The sequence below is a fragment of the Lates calcarifer genome, linkage group LG10, assembly GCF_001640805.2.
Source record: "Lates calcarifer isolate ASB-BC8 linkage group LG10, TLL_Latcal_v3, whole genome shotgun sequence".
In the NCBI taxonomy this organism is placed as follows: domain Eukaryota; kingdom Metazoa; phylum Chordata; class Actinopteri; family Centropomidae; genus Lates; species Lates calcarifer.
In genome coordinates this window covers 6,889,005-6,907,598 of record NC_066842.1, presented here as the reverse complement: position 1 = coordinate 6,907,598, position 18,594 = coordinate 6,889,005, and the positions used below count along the sequence as shown (strand labels likewise).

The 18,594-nt window shown below is 40.5% G+C and overlaps 1 protein-coding gene across 2 annotated transcripts in view; it reads left to right on the top strand.

The window, feature by feature from the left end:
- wnt7bb (wingless-type MMTV integration site family, member 7Bb) overlaps positions 1–17,871 on the top strand; it is a 36,771-nt gene extending 18,900 nt beyond the window's left edge. The window contains exons 3-4 of one of the 2 annotated variants that reach the window (XM_018675941.2): positions 5,825–6,096; positions 10,397–17,871. In XM_018675941.2, coding sequence (XP_018531457.1) covers positions 5,825–6,096; positions 10,397–10,876 — 752 coding nt within the window. In that variant the 3' untranslated portion in view covers positions 10,877–17,871. The remainder of the gene's footprint in view (positions 1–5,824; positions 6,097–10,396) is intronic. The other variant, XM_018675940.2, reaches the window with a different exon arrangement.
- The last annotated feature ends 723 nt before the right edge of the window (positions 17,872–18,594 follow it).

Below are 18,594 nucleotides of genomic sequence, written 5' to 3'. Positions count from 1 at the left end.
TGTCTATAATTTGCTCGGAGCATATGTTCATAGCAACGGTACATAAAGCGGAACGGAAAACAGTAGTAGAGAGCACATTAGTCAGTTCAGTGATTGGTATACAAAGCTAGGGGTTTTCCTCCAACTTTCTTCCCCTTCCATGGGGCCCAGGAGACACAGTTCCAGTGCATAGTCGGCTTTGGTTAAAGCTTGTTTTCAGTATTTTTGGTGTCATAATTGTATTATATATGTACAGTGTGGAAAAATGACTCCTTTAACGGAATGTACATGTAGTTATACTTACGATCAGGGCTGAAAATGTATATCAGATTTCTATTTGATTCTGGTTTTCGATGGTAGGTTTTGGTCATATTATGAATTTATCTTACTGTATAAAGTTTTGCTTTTTAAAATGATGAAAGTGTTTCTGTTTTATTTGGATGGTAGAGGTGCAGCAAGGCACAGAGAATAGGGGGGAAAGTAGAACTTCCAACAGGACTTAGTTTAAAGTCAGTGGACTTTAAAAAAGTGCTTCTAACATCTCCCTTTCCTTTTTAAAAATATAGTTAGCTGGTAGTTGAATCAAAGTAGCAGGTGAGTTTTTGAGACTGTTAACTCCCATATCCTCTAGATGAGGAAAAATGTTTATTGCCGAGTTTAGTCTACTGTCAGTCACCATCACCACAAGTGCAAGGACTCCTGGCCACCAGCAGGTGACACTTTTCCCTTTGTTCACTGTGGTGCCATTTGTCCTTGACAGGATGTCCTTGTGCTTAATGGATATGAAGCTCTAAAACTCCAGTGTATCGTTGTGTTGTTGAAATGTAATTTCTTATGCAATCCAATCCCCCTGTGTCCCTAGGGTGTGAGTGCATGTCCGGGATGAGGGGGCCTTTAAAAAGCTTTCCCCTTCACTGCTCCACCAACAGGCTTGGCTTGTGTGGAGAAGCCATTCAACTGCGCTGCTGGGCTCTGCCGGTCTGTGTGTGTGTGTGTGTGTGTGTGTGTGTGTGTGTTTGTGCATGCGCATGTGTGTATTCCTGTTGCTCGGCAAGACCCCAGTATTCCAGCCTAAACTACTTCTCTCCAGCCCTTTCAGCCACTGAATGGCTTCTCCTATCCCCTTACTCTATCTGTTCCTTCTCACCTTTGCAGTAATGAAGTTGTGTCTGTGCTGCAGTGCTCTGTGTCTGCATGCTTCACTGCAGCTCGCTCAGGCTGCAGACTTTCTTGTGTGCTTGTGCAACCTCAATTGTCAGAATCAAAATCAGGTTTTGGAGCCAACTATGCTGACATAAACAAGAAATCTGACTCTGGTTGTCAGTAGCTTTCTTTCTGCCAGAAACTAAGCATTAACATACAGCTAACAAGATTTTCTTTTTAAAGCTAAACAAGCACAACATATACACTAACTATTCTGAGAGTAGTCTAGAAATGTAATGCAGTATTTAGAGAGTAAGGTCAAATGTTGTCCATTTGGTGTCTGACCAGCCAGAAAACAGACTCCTTTAGTTTAGATTTCAATACTTTATCTCTTGATGGGATAGACAGAGCGGTCGCCTCCACAGCCAGTCTCTTGTCCAAGTCTCCTCAGTATATCTTTTCCCTTTCCTCTCTTGTCAGCAACAAAAGCCTAACCATGGCCTGTGAGCAGAGAAGAAAACAAGGCCCATTGAGGTCAGTGGTAGTGTTACTACATCAGCTAGCTTATACTGTACCAGCACTGCCTGTACAGTGCCGTTAGTTGTAAATCTCCTGTGCTGTGTCATGTGAAATTTGTCTAGCGGTGTGCCTTCCTCCAGCTCTAAACACAGATTGCCATTTTAGCGGCGAGCCACTACATCCAGAGACTTCTTTTTGTGTCCCAGTTTCGGCAGATGGTCAAAAGACACGATGGGCATCGCAGCAGGGGCCTGTGTCCAAAGTGGTGTGGTCAGTTAATGTGAAGGCCAAGGCATACTGAGTCAGTAGGCTTCACTACATGTCTGGTTTTGGTCCCTGACATGGGGATATAAGAGGATTTTTTATGCTTGTTTATGAACTCCTGTACCTGTTCTGGGGCGAAGCAAGGCCGATCCTCTTCTTCCCTACTTTCTTGGATAGTGTAGCAGACACTTGCCACTAAACTCCATTAGACATCTGGTTTAATATTCCTTCATTCTTCTCTCCTGGATGTTTCCAAGTTCATTGAGGTTTTTCTGGTCACTCCAATTTTCCACTGGCAGCTTGCGAGGCTATCCCAGGGTGGTTCCTCCTGGAGGGCTGTCAGGACTCTGGGGCCAGCTTCTTCAGGGCTTTCTGCTGCTGTTATGGGTGCTTTTTCTCCTCCACATTTCATCAACCACACTTCTACTCAGCAAAGCAGGACCTTCCTTTCCTCAGGGCACAGGAGTGCAATGATTATGCACACACAGCATCCACAACACAACAGCTTGTTAAAATAGTGAGTTTCCTGGTTGTGGTTATATTAGTATATTTTTGTTTACACTGCCAGCACCTTTGAATTTCTGATTTCTGTTATTTTGGGGCAATAGTATTAATATATTCTCTATTTGTCATGTATTTTACATAAATTCTACGTATGTTTTACTGAAGTATGTTTTATGAAGCATATCTTTGCATTTTACTTTGATTTTATATCTTCTATGTTTTTGATCTAAGAATCATCACAAATAATAGAATTTTACTTGGACTAATTGCTCCAAATGGATATTTATGCCCAGTAGACAATGTATTTTAAGTGCTAAAATCTGATTTCCGATGTCTTCGTTGGTTCATTGCACAAAGAATAAAGAGGGTCTTGATCGCCACAGTTCCATGGCTTGTGTAATTGGCTTTCATTATGGCAAGGCAGAGCCTTGGCAGTGCCAGACCCACCAGGGGGTGACATCCAGTACAAGCTCCATCATCATCATTTTCCCCATGAGCAGCACAACTCAATGGGCCCAGAAATGGGCATGCATCTATGGCTCAGGGAACCACCCTTTCTCTGGAAAGTGCTTTTATCCTGTTTTAAACATTACAGTGACGCTCTGTTTGTACGTCTATGTGCAAATGTGTTTTTAACAGTGTATGTGTGTGAGGGTGGAGGGTAGTGTGACTGTGTTGTGTATTTTTATTATGTGGCCAGTGACTTGAGTATTTGCGTGCGTGCGTGTGTATTCATATGAATGCACATACGTTACAGTTGTACAGTTTACATTTGTGCACATGTGTGAGGTGGGGGCAGCAGAACGTTACCACAAGCTGGTGGGGCACAGTTCTGCTGCTAACCAGAGAAGCAAGTGGTTGTGAGTCAGTCCCCACCGGGCAAACCTGCGGCCGTGGTATTAGCTCTGCAGTGCCAGTGCCAGCGTAGGAAATTAACAGTGGCTTTGGGTGAAAACATCTTTGAGAGTTCAGAAAATGCCCCAGAGACTAGAATAAGAGGTGCAAAACTGCCTCTGAAGAAAGAAGAGGAGATGAAATGGAAAACAGCTGCAAATGACTGCACATAAGCAGTATATTTATAAGTACTTAATGCAAATTACTTATTAAATGCTGAAAAAAAAAGCACATAGGCAATATAAACCCTGATAGATATGTTCATTTTACTGCTCTGCTTTCTGCAAGGCAGTCTTGGCTAGGCTAGGCTCCAGCTAACACTAGCAGCCTTGGCTCTGTCTGACTGCACTGTCTGCTTCCATTAAATAAGGTAAAATAAGCAAAGATTTTACGCCTAGTAACTTTCAAAATGGTTAAGAGTTTATTTGGTCAGGCAAAATGACACAGGCCACACTGTATTTTCGTCTCTCAAGTCTGAAGCTTTTTTTTGTGTTTTGTTTCCATATAATTTCCACTTTATTGTTGTACTTTGCTGCTGCAGATGTAAATATCCCCTCCGTTTGCTCATTTTAGGATATTATTTTCTGTTTTTGGTGGAAACGACTGTGGGCATGTCTGCCATATGTGACAGCATATTTATTGTTGGTACTGAATGTTTACATTATACGTCAGTTTACTCATTTTCTGTTTCATCAGATTCAAATCTACTCTCAGAGAGTTTTGTGTTTAATCTCTATTTCTGTGAGAACATATTGTAAATCTGACATGTTTGAGCATGTTACAGGCAAAATGTAATCCAATACAATCCATGATTTGACTGATTAACATTCACTAGAACTCAGCAATAATCAGCAATAAAAATATCAAAAATGATTAGAATTATTCTTACTAGATGTTACTATACATAACATCCAGAGCACTGGAGTTGCTCAGTTCTTAAGTAATATTGTACAGTAAAGTTTGTTGCCAAACTGATCTGACAAGCTTTGTAGCTGTTTCCCTAAAGGTCAGAGAAAATGTTACCTAGAGAGATTCCAACAATTACAGCTGAGTACATTACACAACATACATCAAAAGACTTAAAAAACATTCCTCTCCAAATGCTGAAAGGCCCCCTGAAACACTGCGGTTAGCCCTGTTTCTGCTGCTCGGCCCCTTCCAGATTACTGCCAGTTGAAGGGAGACAAGGGTTGTAATAACCCACAGTCTTTTTAGACCAGGAGAGGCCTTTTAAGCCAGATCCCTCTGTGGCCATTAGGAGAGCGGTGGAGGATTCTGAGATATTTAGGAAGAGAAAGGAATGGTATGGCATCGTTATTGTCACTGACCTGTTGGCTAAATTTGTACCATATTCCTTTTCTTCTTACATCACTGATAGTCCAACATGATTACATGATTCAGTGATATTAATGTGACTTAAGTGTTGTAATGAAATCAGTTTTGATAACTAATTAATCATTTAGGTTATTTATCAAGGATAAATATCAAACATTTGTTTCAGCTCCCGTAGTGTAAGGATTTGCAGCTTTTCTCCATTTTAATTTACTGCAAATTGAATATATGAATGTGTTTGAACAAAGTGTACTACAGTATCTGAAGGCATCACATTGGGCTCTAAGAAATTTGAATACTATTTTTTAAAACAATTTTATAGACTGAGTAGTCTCTATTCAACATTAGTAAGGGCAATATATTTTTGCTGTTGCTGCAGTGAAAGCTTGTCTTTTCATGTACTTTTTCAGAATCCTGAAACTGTGTTTTTTTTGCTTTAGGATAGTACCTTTTGCATTTTATCCAGTGGCGTAAGTTCATAGAGAACAATGTAATCCCTCACTATGAGGGGTCACATGGTCAGATAACACCACAAAAATAATTTTCACACAGAAGTACCCAAGTATAACACACGCCACAGGTAAAATATCTCCTGTTTAGGTTTAGCTGCCGATCTTATTTCGTGCAGTCTTGGTGCCATCTGGCTCTGGCTCCTCGGAGTGTCTCCCTTCTCGTCAGTGCACATCAGTGTGAGTGAGGCAGTGAGACCTGCAGACCCCAGCTGTTTTCAGTGTGGGCAGCAGTACAAGGTGCTTCTGTAGAGGAATTCAGCACTTTGGACAGCACCTAGACCAGCTCTCCCCACACTGGAATTCCAACACTGCACTCTCTCAGACTGGGCCCAAGGACTTTGCGGTCGGAAATGTGACCACATTTCTACCAAGGTGCATGAGGGAAGCTGTTTAGGAGAGGGAAGGAAAATTTGGTAGCTTATCAAGACGATGGAGTGGATTTAGAATTTTTGTACTGTTTATCAAAATCACATTCTCTGCAGTGTTAGATGATGTGACTGGAACATTTAGTTTTGAGGTTCACAAAACCTGAGTCTGACCTGTTAGACAGCATATTTACATTAGTCTTAATGCCTTACTTCATCATGACAGTTATCTACAAGTCGTCTACAATATGGTCATGTAGTGTCTCATCTCATCCGAGTATTCCTAAAAAAGATCTCTTTTCCCTCTTTCAGGCAGTCGGGAAGCAGCGTTCACCTACGCCATCACGGCAGCAGGGGTGGCGCACGCTATCACAGCAGCATGCAGCCAGGGCAACCTGAGCCAGTGTGGCTGCGACCGGGAGAAGCAGGGGTATTACAATCAGGAGGAAGGCTGGAAGTGGGGAGGCTGCTCGGCTGACATCAAATACGGCATTGAGTTCTCCCGACGCTTCGTGGATGCCCGCGAGATTAAAAAGACTCCACGCCGCCTGATGAACTTGCATAACAATGAGGCAGGCAGAAAGGTAAAGAGGGGTGACCCAGAGAGAGTAACACTTTTTAATCAAGTCTGTCTGGATACATGGACAATATTATGAAATTAAGCAACTCCTTCCACCTTAAGAAATAATTAGCTGGATAGGATAAAGGATAATTCTGATTTATTACAAGTTTGATCTAAAATTTATGAATAATAATAACATTTTACTAAGAAGTCAGACAGGGCAAGAAACAAAGCTGAACTTATTCGGAAACCAAAACTGTCCAACTTTGATCTATAACACTTCTTGTATATTTTCCTGTGCAGTGAGGGGATTATTACTAACATCTCAGATGTGTTCACTTTTGTTTTCTTCTTTAAATATAATGGTTTAGATAATCTGGTTGACATTTGTTTACAACTTGGCAGATTATTTTACTGCTCATGTTTCTTGCCCCCACTTTGTTGTCACAATGTTCCTGTGCTCCTAGATCTCAGCAATGAGTACAATGTTATCATAAGAGAGAGAAATGATGAACAGAACAAGGAGGCCAAGTTGAAATAAAACAGAACTATCCTTTAAGAGAGTTGAAAATAGATGACATGAAATAATCTTCCTAATATTTCATGACTCAATACCAAACAAATGTGTGTGCGCATACATGGATGCACAGATGTGTGTTAATGTGTTCCAGCAAACAGTCCCAGATAAAGTGTGTAAAGTCACACAGCCATCTGACAGAAAACTATGACTGATCAAGATGTTGATTGATTGATCACCCAGTTAGCCTTTCAGCAGCTTGTTTTCCTTCAGCCAATTATTGACATTTCTCTACATTCTAAGAGAGAAGCTTTTATTTCTGAGAGAGTTTGTTGGCAAAGTTCATTATGGACATGTTTGTTTGCTATTAGTCATCCCAGAACAGCCATGGAGGAAAGAAAAACAGAGGGAAAGAGTGTGAGAGGTAAATAAAAGAGAAGAGATGATGTTATGTTGAGAAATGGATTTAATTAATAACCTGGGCTATATCGTGTCTACTGGGAAAATGGAGTCTGGCCAATGGTTGCCAGATGGAGAACTGCCATCCCTCCTTTCCAGCTCCTTTCATAGAATTATGAAGTGTAAAGTCAGGAACAGGATATTATTGCAGTTCTCTACACAATACCAAAACATGTCACTGTCATTTGACTGCTTCTATTCAGGGTGTGAAAGCAGGCCGTCAGTGCCAGTGTTAGCACAGCAGACTGATAGGGTCTGCAATGCTTGCCAGTGTGCTGGCATGTTGGACTGTCAGGGCTGGAGTTGGCACTGCTGCTGCTCTCACTCTGGGGCTCGGAAACTGGAATTTTAGGAGGATGTGCAAAAGTCAGATTTCCTCTTTGCTGAGACAGAAGGAAAGTGGAAATCTTTCTTAGACTGGGAGAGATTTTTAAGCATACAGATGTCGGAGCCTTCTCTGGGTATGCACTTAGTTTGTTTGGCTCTTTTAGCATTTAGTCACTTGGGTGGATTGGATAGCTATTGGATAACAAAAAAAGCTAAGTGTTAATGCATCCAAGAAGCAATCAAGATGGACTGAAATACGTTTATTGAAATCATCTTGGGTGATAAAACTTTAGCCTCACTTGTAGACCACAAATGCAATTCATCCATGTGTTTGTGTTAGTTTATGAACAGCTGTTAGGTAGCGTGCCATTCCTGCTAATTCTTAACTGTTGTAACTAAATTGCTACAGGTGCCTTATGACCACTCTTGACTGGAGTGCAGATCCTGATTTGCATGTAGCGCAGGAAAACCAAAATGGATTTCCAGCAGATTTGCAATCAGGCTAATGCAGATGGTTGAAATAACAGCTGTAAATGGTAATTTAATCTGTTGGGTTTCTATAGAAAAAGATTATCATTCCCTTTCTGGCAGGCTTTTTTGTTGTGGAAAAACAGTTTGCCTGCAAGTTTTATAGCTGTTGTTTGTTTTCCATGTCCTCAGCAGGTGAGATCATTTCATTTTGGTGGCAGTAAGCACCATAAAATTCAGTGTGAAAAAAGTCTTTGCACCAATAAATTTAAGACAAATGAGCTGATAAAAATGATCCTGATTCTCATTAGGGAGGAGACAGAGCCTCCAATGGGATCCAGCTGAGATTTTGTTTTCTAATCACTGATAAGAAGCATCATTGAAACAGAAAACTAAAATTACAATAGGTTCCATGACTAAACCAAATCTAAAAGAACATCCAGTGAATCACCCTGAGATCTCTTTCATCTTGCATTGGGTGTGCATGTGTTTGACAAGTGATCTGTAGATGGGAATCTGGTCATATTGGACTAATTAGAAACAGATCACAGGCTTTGATGGACACCGTTTAAGTAAATGTTTCCATGCATCTGTCAGACTCCTTATGCCAGGCATTCCTTGTGGTTTTTGCACTATACATTTTTGGAAATCCTTGTGCTGAATCAACATCCGAGGCAAAATTGACGGTTGACCCCGGGTTTTATGAAGTCGGGTTAGCTCATGTTTTTTCAATCAAATGTCCTCATGTTGGGAAACTGTGATCACATGACAGACAGAGATACTGAGCAACGCTTGTGTACATTTCGCAAGTGTCTGATAGAAATGATGACTTGTGCCGCTGGCAAAATGAGGTGCCAGGAAAAAGCTGCACTGGAAAAATGCCCTGCCAACCAAACTTACATCTTCAACAACAAAGACGCATCACATCGTTCAAGCAAGTCGGGGGTTTCTAATTAGGTTAAAGGGAGTCAAGTCAGGACTATTACAAACGTGTTAATATGACCCATTCGATCTCCACCCCCTCTTTTGTCTGTTCTTTTGCCTTTGAGAACAGTTTAACAGAAAATAAAGAGGGCACAGTTTTTATTTTGAGGTTTTTTAGTTTCTTAGTCCCACAGGGCAAAGGATTGGCACTTAAATACTGATGACAGCACACAATATTTCTCATATGCCCCGGGATTAGGCAGCAAAGAGACAACATTCTGCCCTGTGTACCATATGTTGGAGATAACCTCAAAGAGAAATTAAAACACAAGTCTAAGTAAAGGAACAACCTAAAAAATGTACATTATTACATTTAATATGACTCTTTGACTAAAAGCATGTGAACATATAGAAAAATCCACTTTCATGCATGTGGCAACATGGCTTCTATTTATCACAATATGAGCACTCAAATAAACCCTGAATCTCTTGTCCAGCTGTAAACAATTAATTGAGTTTGTCTTTGTTTTGTACTGCATGTGCAACACATTTAATGACACAATAATCTGGCTTTAAATTATCCAAGATGATTGATAGCTGTATGAGATCCATGTTTATTTTTCCCTGTCATTGATGTGGTTTAGGGAAGGTAGACTAAATTACAGGATGGGATATTACCAGTAAGTACAATTTTCCCTCCTTCGGGACATGAAACAGCACGTCAACCATGACTCAAATTTTCAGATATGCTTAGATTTGTCTACTTTACAAAAGGTCTCTGCACTCTGCACTCAAGTCACATTGACAATGTCGGTCTGTCTAACCTAGTGTCAGTGGCATAAATGCACAGGACTTTGTAGCTTAAATGCCCAATTGCCATCACAGTTTTTACACAAACATTCAAATAAAAATCTTGATGTCTAGTTTGGACATATTTCACATTTGTTTCCACTTACATAGCAGCACAACACAAAGCTAACATTCAGCCAGCATCTGGGCAAAACTTGGTTATTTGTTGATAAATCAAATGTTTAGTGCCCTCTTCAGTCAAACAATTTATCAGTCAATGTTTATGGAATTCAGAAACATAAAAATGGCCAACCTTACATTTCCCTGCACCAGTCTAAGGCTATAAATATTGGTGCATGCTGAGAATGAAATGGATGACATGTTTTACTGGTATGTCATTTTTGCATTTACAGTAATAAGATGCAGTACACACAGCATGAAAGGCAGATTGCATTGTCAATAACTGCTATTGGGGTGGTTCATCCAAATTACAAAAAGACATTTTTCTCGCTTAACTCCAGGCATATGCAGCTATGCAGACAGGTTTGGTTTTATTTCTTTCTGAGAGTTTTCTGCTGCCACCTCTATTCAGTATAGAATGGAAGCAAACAGAATATTTCTTGGTTTGAGACCAGTTCCTATAAAAGCTCCTGATAGCATAGTCACAGCAGATAGTAAGGAGTTTCTGTAAGATAGATTACTGTTGAACTTTTCCATTACATTAGATATGATATGTCTTGTCTTGGGGTCATCCTCTGTCAAGGATGATTGCTATTAATTTAAGGTTGCGGTTCAATTTTATTTCTACAGCTCTTGTGTTTTCTCTTTGACTCCTCAGGTTCTAGAAGAAAGGATGAAGCTAGAGTGCAAGTGCCATGGTGTCTCGGGCTCCTGCACCACCAAGACCTGTTGGACTACACTTCCCAAGTTCCGCGAGATTGGCTACGTACTCAAGGACAAGTACAACGAAGCCGTGCACGTGGAGGTAGTCCGGGCTAGCCGACTGCGCCAGCCCACCCACCTCAAGGTGAAGCAGACTCAGGGCTACCGCAAGCCCTTGGAGACAGACCTCGTCTACATCGAGAGGTCACCCAACTACTGCGAGGAGGATGCAGCCACAGGGAGTGTGGGCACCCAGGGACGCCTGTGCAACCGCACTTCACCACATACAGACGGCTGTGACCTTATGTGCTGCGGCCGGGGCTACAATACACACCAGTACACCAAAGTGTGGCAGTGCAATTGCAAGTTCCAATGGTGCTGCTTCGTCAAGTGCAACACATGCAGTGAGAGGACGGAGGTGTTTACCTGCAAATAAGGACGTGAGGAACTCAGTGCCAGGAATTGGGGCGCAAAGGACTAGCTGAATGAGGAAGACCTGAGAGAGCGAGATAAAAGTGTGACTTGGATCAGTGAGAGATTTTGAAATAAAGGAATGGAATTTACACTATCAGCTCTTCATGGCATCGTTTTGCACAGCAGAATCTATCTAATTGCTTTTCAGAAAGTAAATGCTAAATATCAGTAGGTAATACCCCAGAACTTTACTGTCACATAGAGGTTATGCTCATGTACTGATGTATCCACAGTGAAGTTGGGACTACAGGTAATGAATGAGGCCCTCTGTGGGAACTGTGCATTGCACTCTGGGAATTTTAAGTGTTAAATTCACAAGAGACTCATGCATGGAGAGGAAACACAGTAACCCGGGAGTTGATCAAAATGACAGCAGCTGATGAGGGGTGACTGAGAGAGATTTGTCAAGTCTTAATTGAAAACTTTAAAGGTTTTGTCATATTTTCACTAAAGGGGAAAAAAGTGAATCTTGACATGAATAACACCCCCAAACTGACTGGGGCTTATGTTGGAGGTTTGCAGAAATGAAGAACATTTTATAAGTATGGTGCGTTGGGGTGCGCCAAAATCTGAGTGGAGAACTCTGTTAAACCCTCTGCTGCCAACTGGAATATGGTGGAGTATGTTAGTTTTCCAGTCACACTGGAACTGTCTGTTCTGAACACTGAAAATAAATTGTTTATTTATGTTATAGTATCTTAAAACGAAGCACTAACGGGTAGAGATGTCTTTTTTGTACTAAGTGTAAAGAAAAATACTTTTTAGAAACTCTGACTGAAGATGTGTGTCTATTAGAAAATGACCCCCCCCCCCCCAATCCCTAAAACACCTCATCTTTTCTTTAAAAAAAGACAGAAAAAAGGGTTTCGTTGCTACTGGTGTGTTGACAACAAAAGACATCATTACAGTGTGTTTCACATTCATACACCTTGGTTCTATTTTACTGTAGCATAGATTGATTGCAGTCCCTTTTCCCCGAGCAGTAACATCTATTTGGATGCTTTTACAATTTCAGTTAAGAACAGTAGCAAGAAAACTAATTTAACTGCAGAGATCCTTCCTCAATTCATTAAACATGAAATTGATATATTGCTGGATGTGTTGTCAAGTGCTGCACTGATATTTTCTATTCAGATACAACTCATGAGAACTAAATAAACTCCCATTTGACTCAGTTTGGCAGTTCATTGCTAAAATAACTGAAGCTGAACCTGCAGTCTGCCTTAAGTAATATTGGTTAATTCATTTCAAAAATATCTGTAAAGCTGTGGTCAGTGGAGTAATGATTAATACAACCATACACCCATGCATATAATAGCAGAGGTAACCAAACCCACAGAAGAAATTATCACGCTGCCAGACAAGAATTGATCATTTTTTTCATTTAACACAAGGCTAACCTGGGTCTGATTCCCACTAATTTGTTCTCATTAGGGTTAGAGGGGAATTTTGCTCCTTGATAGATTAGCTCTGTTCTATTAGATCGGTACAATGGTATCATAACTGATAGGAAGAACGGCCGGAACTATTAAAATTAGTTAGGTGCTGTAACTATTTCTTGATGAACAACAGAACCTCTGGGCAACGTCTCTGCTGGTTGCAGGTGACAACAAGAAAGTCAGTGCAGCCCAGTGTTGTTCTTCAATAAACTGTTAAAGAATTTAACTCACTGTATTTTTTGAACTTGGCAGAGATGCAAGCTAGCAACCCTATTTCCAGTCTTTATGCTAAGCTAAGCTAATTGCCTTCTGGCTCCAGCTCCAAACTTGACACACAGACATAAGAGTGGTATAGATTGTCTGATCTAAGTGTGTGAATATAAGATAAACCACAGGCTAACACTTCACTTGGGGCTGAGAATGTGCAGTGCTCTGGGGCACTTAAAGTTATAACCACTTTTTTTTTTTTTTTTTTTTTGGGGGGGGGGTATTCATGTTGTTGCCGTCTATTCAGCTTTAATCTACAATACCATATTTTTCAAGCTCATGAGGTTTACAGACTGTATAGGCCAGTTTATCTTTTGGTTTACATATTAATTCATAAATTTAGAATGTATTATAACTTTTGCACATTTATAATAATCACATATTTTAGAGATTTAGAGAGACTGATGTTGCCTAGTCTTGCACTTTGCATGATTAGTGCTGTTTAGTTTGTAGTATGTGCATCAGTTTTAACTTATTTTATTTCAGTAGAGGTGCTACTCAGATGGATCACGCACAGTTACCATGTAAATAGTTTTGCATATTTACTCAGTTAAAGTAACTTATTGATATATCTAGCATATAGCCTCATTCTGACATTCATGTTTTCTTCTGAAATAGATTAAAATAACTCCAAGTGGAGGCATCTCAAAAAAATCACATTTCCTTTGACAAGAATGCAAATACATTTCCACACATAAAATGCTGATGTGTCTTTCATGTAATGATGAGTTGTATTATGAAACATACGAGAAAGCTTATCCTTGAACCCTGAGTAAGGAATCCACATTCTTCATTTTATTGCTCAACGCCTGTTGGTACAAGAATGTTCCCACTCAGTGTTCAGTTGCCCATATCCACTGTTCCAACAAATATCCAAAGCTATTATTTTCATAAATTCTCTCCCTTCGAAGAAAAACACACACATTAAATTTGGTCATTGTGTGTGTCCAGGTTCGAAGCCAAACTTTATGTAGAAGTCTGTTATTCAAACATTCCAACCACGCTTAATATAGTAACTGGCAAATGCATTAGGGAGCATAAATTGTTAAAAATCAAAAATAAATAAATCAAGCAGTGTGCTGACTTTGACATTATTTTGTACACAGCACATGTTCATAATATGCTGTGGTCGTTTGTCTTGATTGTGGCACGCACGGAACAGAAGTCAATTATCTCTCCCAGCATGGAAAGGAGCTTCTTCTCCATGTCTGTGTGATCAGAAACACAGAAAGAGAAGGAAAAAAACAACAAGTAAAAAGGATTATGGAAAACAGTGATTTTCCATTAAAACTAAATAGAACCCCCCCCCCCCCCAAAAAAAAAAAAAAAAATCCCCAGTAACCCTGCAAAATGTGATTATTCATCAAGTTGGAATTGGTTTTTGTTTAACGATGAAAAGATGGGGGGTTTTTGCTGCAAATTAATTGGGGCTGTCTGACTTGGGTGGTCACAGCCACCTGTGACACCCACAGTAAATCTTTACCTCATCACTTTGCATGTTTATTTTCTGTTGTGGTTGGAACAGCAGATGATATCAGTGGTGTGTTCTCAAAGCATGTTGCGGTACAATTCACGACACTCAGGATAAACTAAATGAGGATTTAGGACGTGGGATGACAGGATAACTGGCTCAACACTCAAGCCACTCATGCTCTCTGTGTTGGCAGAGCTGTTCGGAGTCACTAAATGGGAAGAGAACCTTCATGCAAATGACCTGATGTGAATAGGAAGTGGCTCAGTGTGCCTCTTGTTTTTAGACACACAAACAAGAGTGTAGTTCTTTTGTGAGGGTGTTTTTGAGATGGATGGGATGGCTTGATGAAACAAGGAGGTGCATGTGTAGCCGGAAACTGCAAGTGAAAAGAGTGGTTATTTAGAAGAGGAGCTAATTGAGAGCTGGTTTGGAGAAAGAGTGGGTACACCATGTAAGTAGGAGCAGCTGTCGAACCAAGTTGGGGGCTGTGTGCTAAGCATGATAAAAGATATGGTGAAAGAGTTTTCAGCTTTGGAATAATTACAATGATTGATTCATTTTTCCATCTTTCTGGCCTTCAAAATGATGTACCCTGGGATAATCTCTAGTTTCATACTGATTTTCATTGTCAATGTTGCTGAACACAGAAAATGAAAAAGCTTAAGAGTTGATAGATGTCTTTATTTTTTTAGGTAGGGATTTTGCAATCTATTACTTAAAATAATTTACATTATTCATAAATTTCCATTTTGGACACTATCACTGTCAGTGGTTCCACCCAGCTCTTTCTATGAAGTGGCTCTGTGAAAGAGAGTCATGCTACTTCATTCATTAGCTGGACGCTCCCACTTGTCCTCCTGTATGTGAAAAGCATTGTAGGTGGGCAGCAGAGCAGAAGTAAGATGTGTTTTGTTAGTTGTCTGAAGCCCTGGGGACCGGAACCGCGTAAGCTCCCCATACTATGCCCTGGATTGAGAAAAATAAATCCATTTGTTTCTGACAAACATTTTGTCATTAAAAATATGAGATAGAAAAACAGAGTCTGCTGTGTGTGCCTTCTTCTAAAGCAGCTATTGTTTGGGTGTCAGGATCATTAGTTCATTGGGATATATTCTGCAAGCTAATGCTTCTGGTCTAATTCACACTGGGAGCTACGCACCCACTTTTCCAATTCAGGGCCCAGTTAGGAGGAAAGACAGTTGTGAGGTAACATGACCACTGAAATCACTGGAAAGGATGTAGCTGACATCTGCCAAGGCCATGTATCAACTTTATGCAAATTTATCATATGATACTGCTATTCAGAGTTCACTGGAAAAACATATCAGGGTTTTCAGTGCTTTGGGACACCAGGGTAGCTTTAATTGACTCCAAAGAGGATGTGAAAGTCATGAGGCTGCCAGCTTTCATTTACCCAGATTGAAGAGGACAGGGAAGACAGAAAACTGAAAAAAAATTGTGATGGTCATTGTCTTCCTTGTCCTCTGAAAGCTTAAAGTGATTTGAACCAATAAAGTAGTTCAGAACAGGTCAGTCCTCCAGAGTGATTTCCTCATTTGGCTGACAAAACCTTTTACCATCTGCTATAAAAAGAATTCGTAATGGCTGTCTAGACAATTGAGTGGATGATAACCAAAGACATCCAAAACAACTTTTAGTTTAGACTTTCTGGGGGCTAGTTTAGTGCAAATTGTATACCATTTGAAAAATGACATCCAGTCTAGATAGTAATTCTCAAAATTGTCCTGTTTTGCGAAGTGACAAAAGCCCTCCCAAATTCCTTTGATTTAACTCCAATGTTCTGCCTCCTCTTGTAATTTGTAACTTTGGCAAAGTAAGACAGAGTTAGGAATGTTCAGATCAGAAGCTTGGCCCCTCAAAGATAAGACACATCTGCAAGAGGGAGGAGGAGATAGAATCACGGGTGGCAAGAAAAAAAAATTACCCAAATGAAGGGATGAAATTAAAAATCTAGGAGTCAGAGGACTTCTTAGCTGATGCTTGAGATTAGCCAGATACCAAGTGAGAAGAAAAGGATTGTTGTCTTCCAGACGCCGCACTTCAATTACAGACTCCTTCTCAGTTGAGGAAAGGGATGTTTAACAGTCCCATGGATGACAGATTACACTGGGGCAATCCTTTAAGTCTTGTTTGTTATTCCAGGATGTGAAGGCTTTGGTTAAGGTGATACAAAAACATGGAAGTACTACTGTGCTGAAAAACACCTCTTAGCAACCCTTGTGGACAGAAATGCAATCAGTCTTTTTGCCATGAAAGTGCTGCTTTAAAATGTTAAAATTCTCAACAAAGCAGAAGAGCACACACACACAATACGGTTTTAACACTGCCCGCAACACAGCCTGCAGCAATTAAGAACGCATAGTCTTTTTTCATGTGATCGCTTCAGAGTGGTGTTTTTCTGTGTTCCTTTAACTTTGTTTTGACTGCTTGTCTTAGTGAAAGACCATCATTTGGAGGTTTCTCATCATCTGTTTGATATTAGTGGTGAGGAACACATGGCCATTCAAAGGCAGAGCCCTGTGTGACATCATAGACCACAAGGCAAAGTGGGGATCGTCAAGACCCCAGACTGAGGACTCTGAACACTACCTGACTGCCTCCATCCATCTGCAACTGTATTGTCCAAGTGCTGTGCCAGCATGGGTCTCTGTTTCTGGTGCGTGCTTGGGGTTTTTGCAGAGGCGTGCGTTGTCTCTTCTGCACAGACAGCAGAGATCTGAGAGGCCTTTTTCAGAGTATCTTCAGTGTTATATCAAAATAGCATGTACAGCACAATAAACTGAAACTGAAATCAAATGTCAAACTAAATAGTAAATATTGTGCATGATTATTTAAATGAAAAGAGAGAAAGAAGGTGGGGTACAACAGTACAGTTTTAACTGAAGAGTTTAGATGTATATCCCCCGACCAAACACCTACGTGCAGACAAAAGCAACCTCTGTCCTACATTTGGTTGTGACTGAACAGGTTCAAAAATGTCTGCTACAGAAACTGTAAATAACTTTAGATTCACAGATAGCGAAGTGTATATATATATATGCAGACAAGACATTAGCCTGGGGAGTAATGACGCCCAATTTGGCATGCACACCTGTTTATGTTGGACTAGGTTAGTAAGCGGTGCTTGTAAAATATGAGCGAGGTTAATACTTATGCGGTGATGCCCTCAGGCCTCACAGCTACACTAAGGACAGCATCAGCAGTCTTAGACGATGGGATGGGTCTAACCCCAGGCACTGCTGTATTTGTGTCTGTGCTTGTGTGTGTGTGCAAAGATCACTGTCGATTTAAAGAACACTAAGCATTTATTTGTCTGCTCACCCCACTTCATGTTTTTTTTCTGCATGCCTCCTCTAATATGTGTGAGTGTGTGTATCTGCGTCTGCCTGCGTGCATATATGCGTGTGTGTGAGACAGACACATCCCTAATGGGAAGTGGGTTTCTACGTGGAGACATTTGGCGGAGGGAGTTCGAGGACAGCCCACACGCGCTTTTGTGCTGCTCAGTGTCCAGTGGTTGGCTAGGCCACGGCTTCTCCTTGAGGTTATTTTTCTCCTCACGTTTTGTTTTCATGAAGTGAGGTTGGGGTTCTAAAAGCAGACTCCACCTAGGGAAAAACTATGAGACCCTTAAGGGCCCTTTTCTTAGCACTTCACCCCTCACCCTCTGAGAGATGACATAGAAGATGAACATTCTTAAGGAAGCAAATTACAATTTTCACAAAAATTATATCTTGGAAATACATTTTCCACAGCTTGCTGCTTTTAACATATACTGAGGTACAGTATTTCCAAGGACACAGCATGAATTTTAACAGCTAATGGATCAGCAATTCATTTCTCTAAACCATGATTCATCTTTATAGCAAATTGAGTTTGGCATTTCGGTCTAATGCTGCAAATAATAAACTGCACTAAAATTGCAAAGAATTAACTCAGTCCAAACCATAGAAACTCAGAAAGGCTCCATGTGCTGTACTCTAAATGATCTCTTCTGATAAAACAACATAAATATGCTACACAGCTGAGACCACAGAACTCGACACTCCACAGCTGCCATTTGGAAAATCTTGACATTTTTAATGTTTTTGTTAACTTACACGGCACACAAATGTTGTCAACAACTTCAAAAATCAGTCTTGATCACCTCAAGCGACTTCACTTGACCTCAGAGCTCACTGGCAAGTCTTTTGATTGAGCAGTTTAAGTTAGTTTGCTACTGTAAATCAACAAGTATCACCGGCAACAAGTCAATTACTCCTTTGCTCCATTAAATACTTAAGAGTCAGTTCCAGAGAATAGTCCAGGAATAGCCAACCTCAGTACACAGCCAGTGCCAGTGAGATTCAGTGCCAGTGTATCATCCTTCCCTGTCTAGCCTGTGGAAAGAGCAGTGGTGGAGGTGAGGAGGTTCCATGATGTGGGTCATATACATGGAAAGTTGTGCTGAATCCATTGCTTTTCCATGGGGATGGAAGG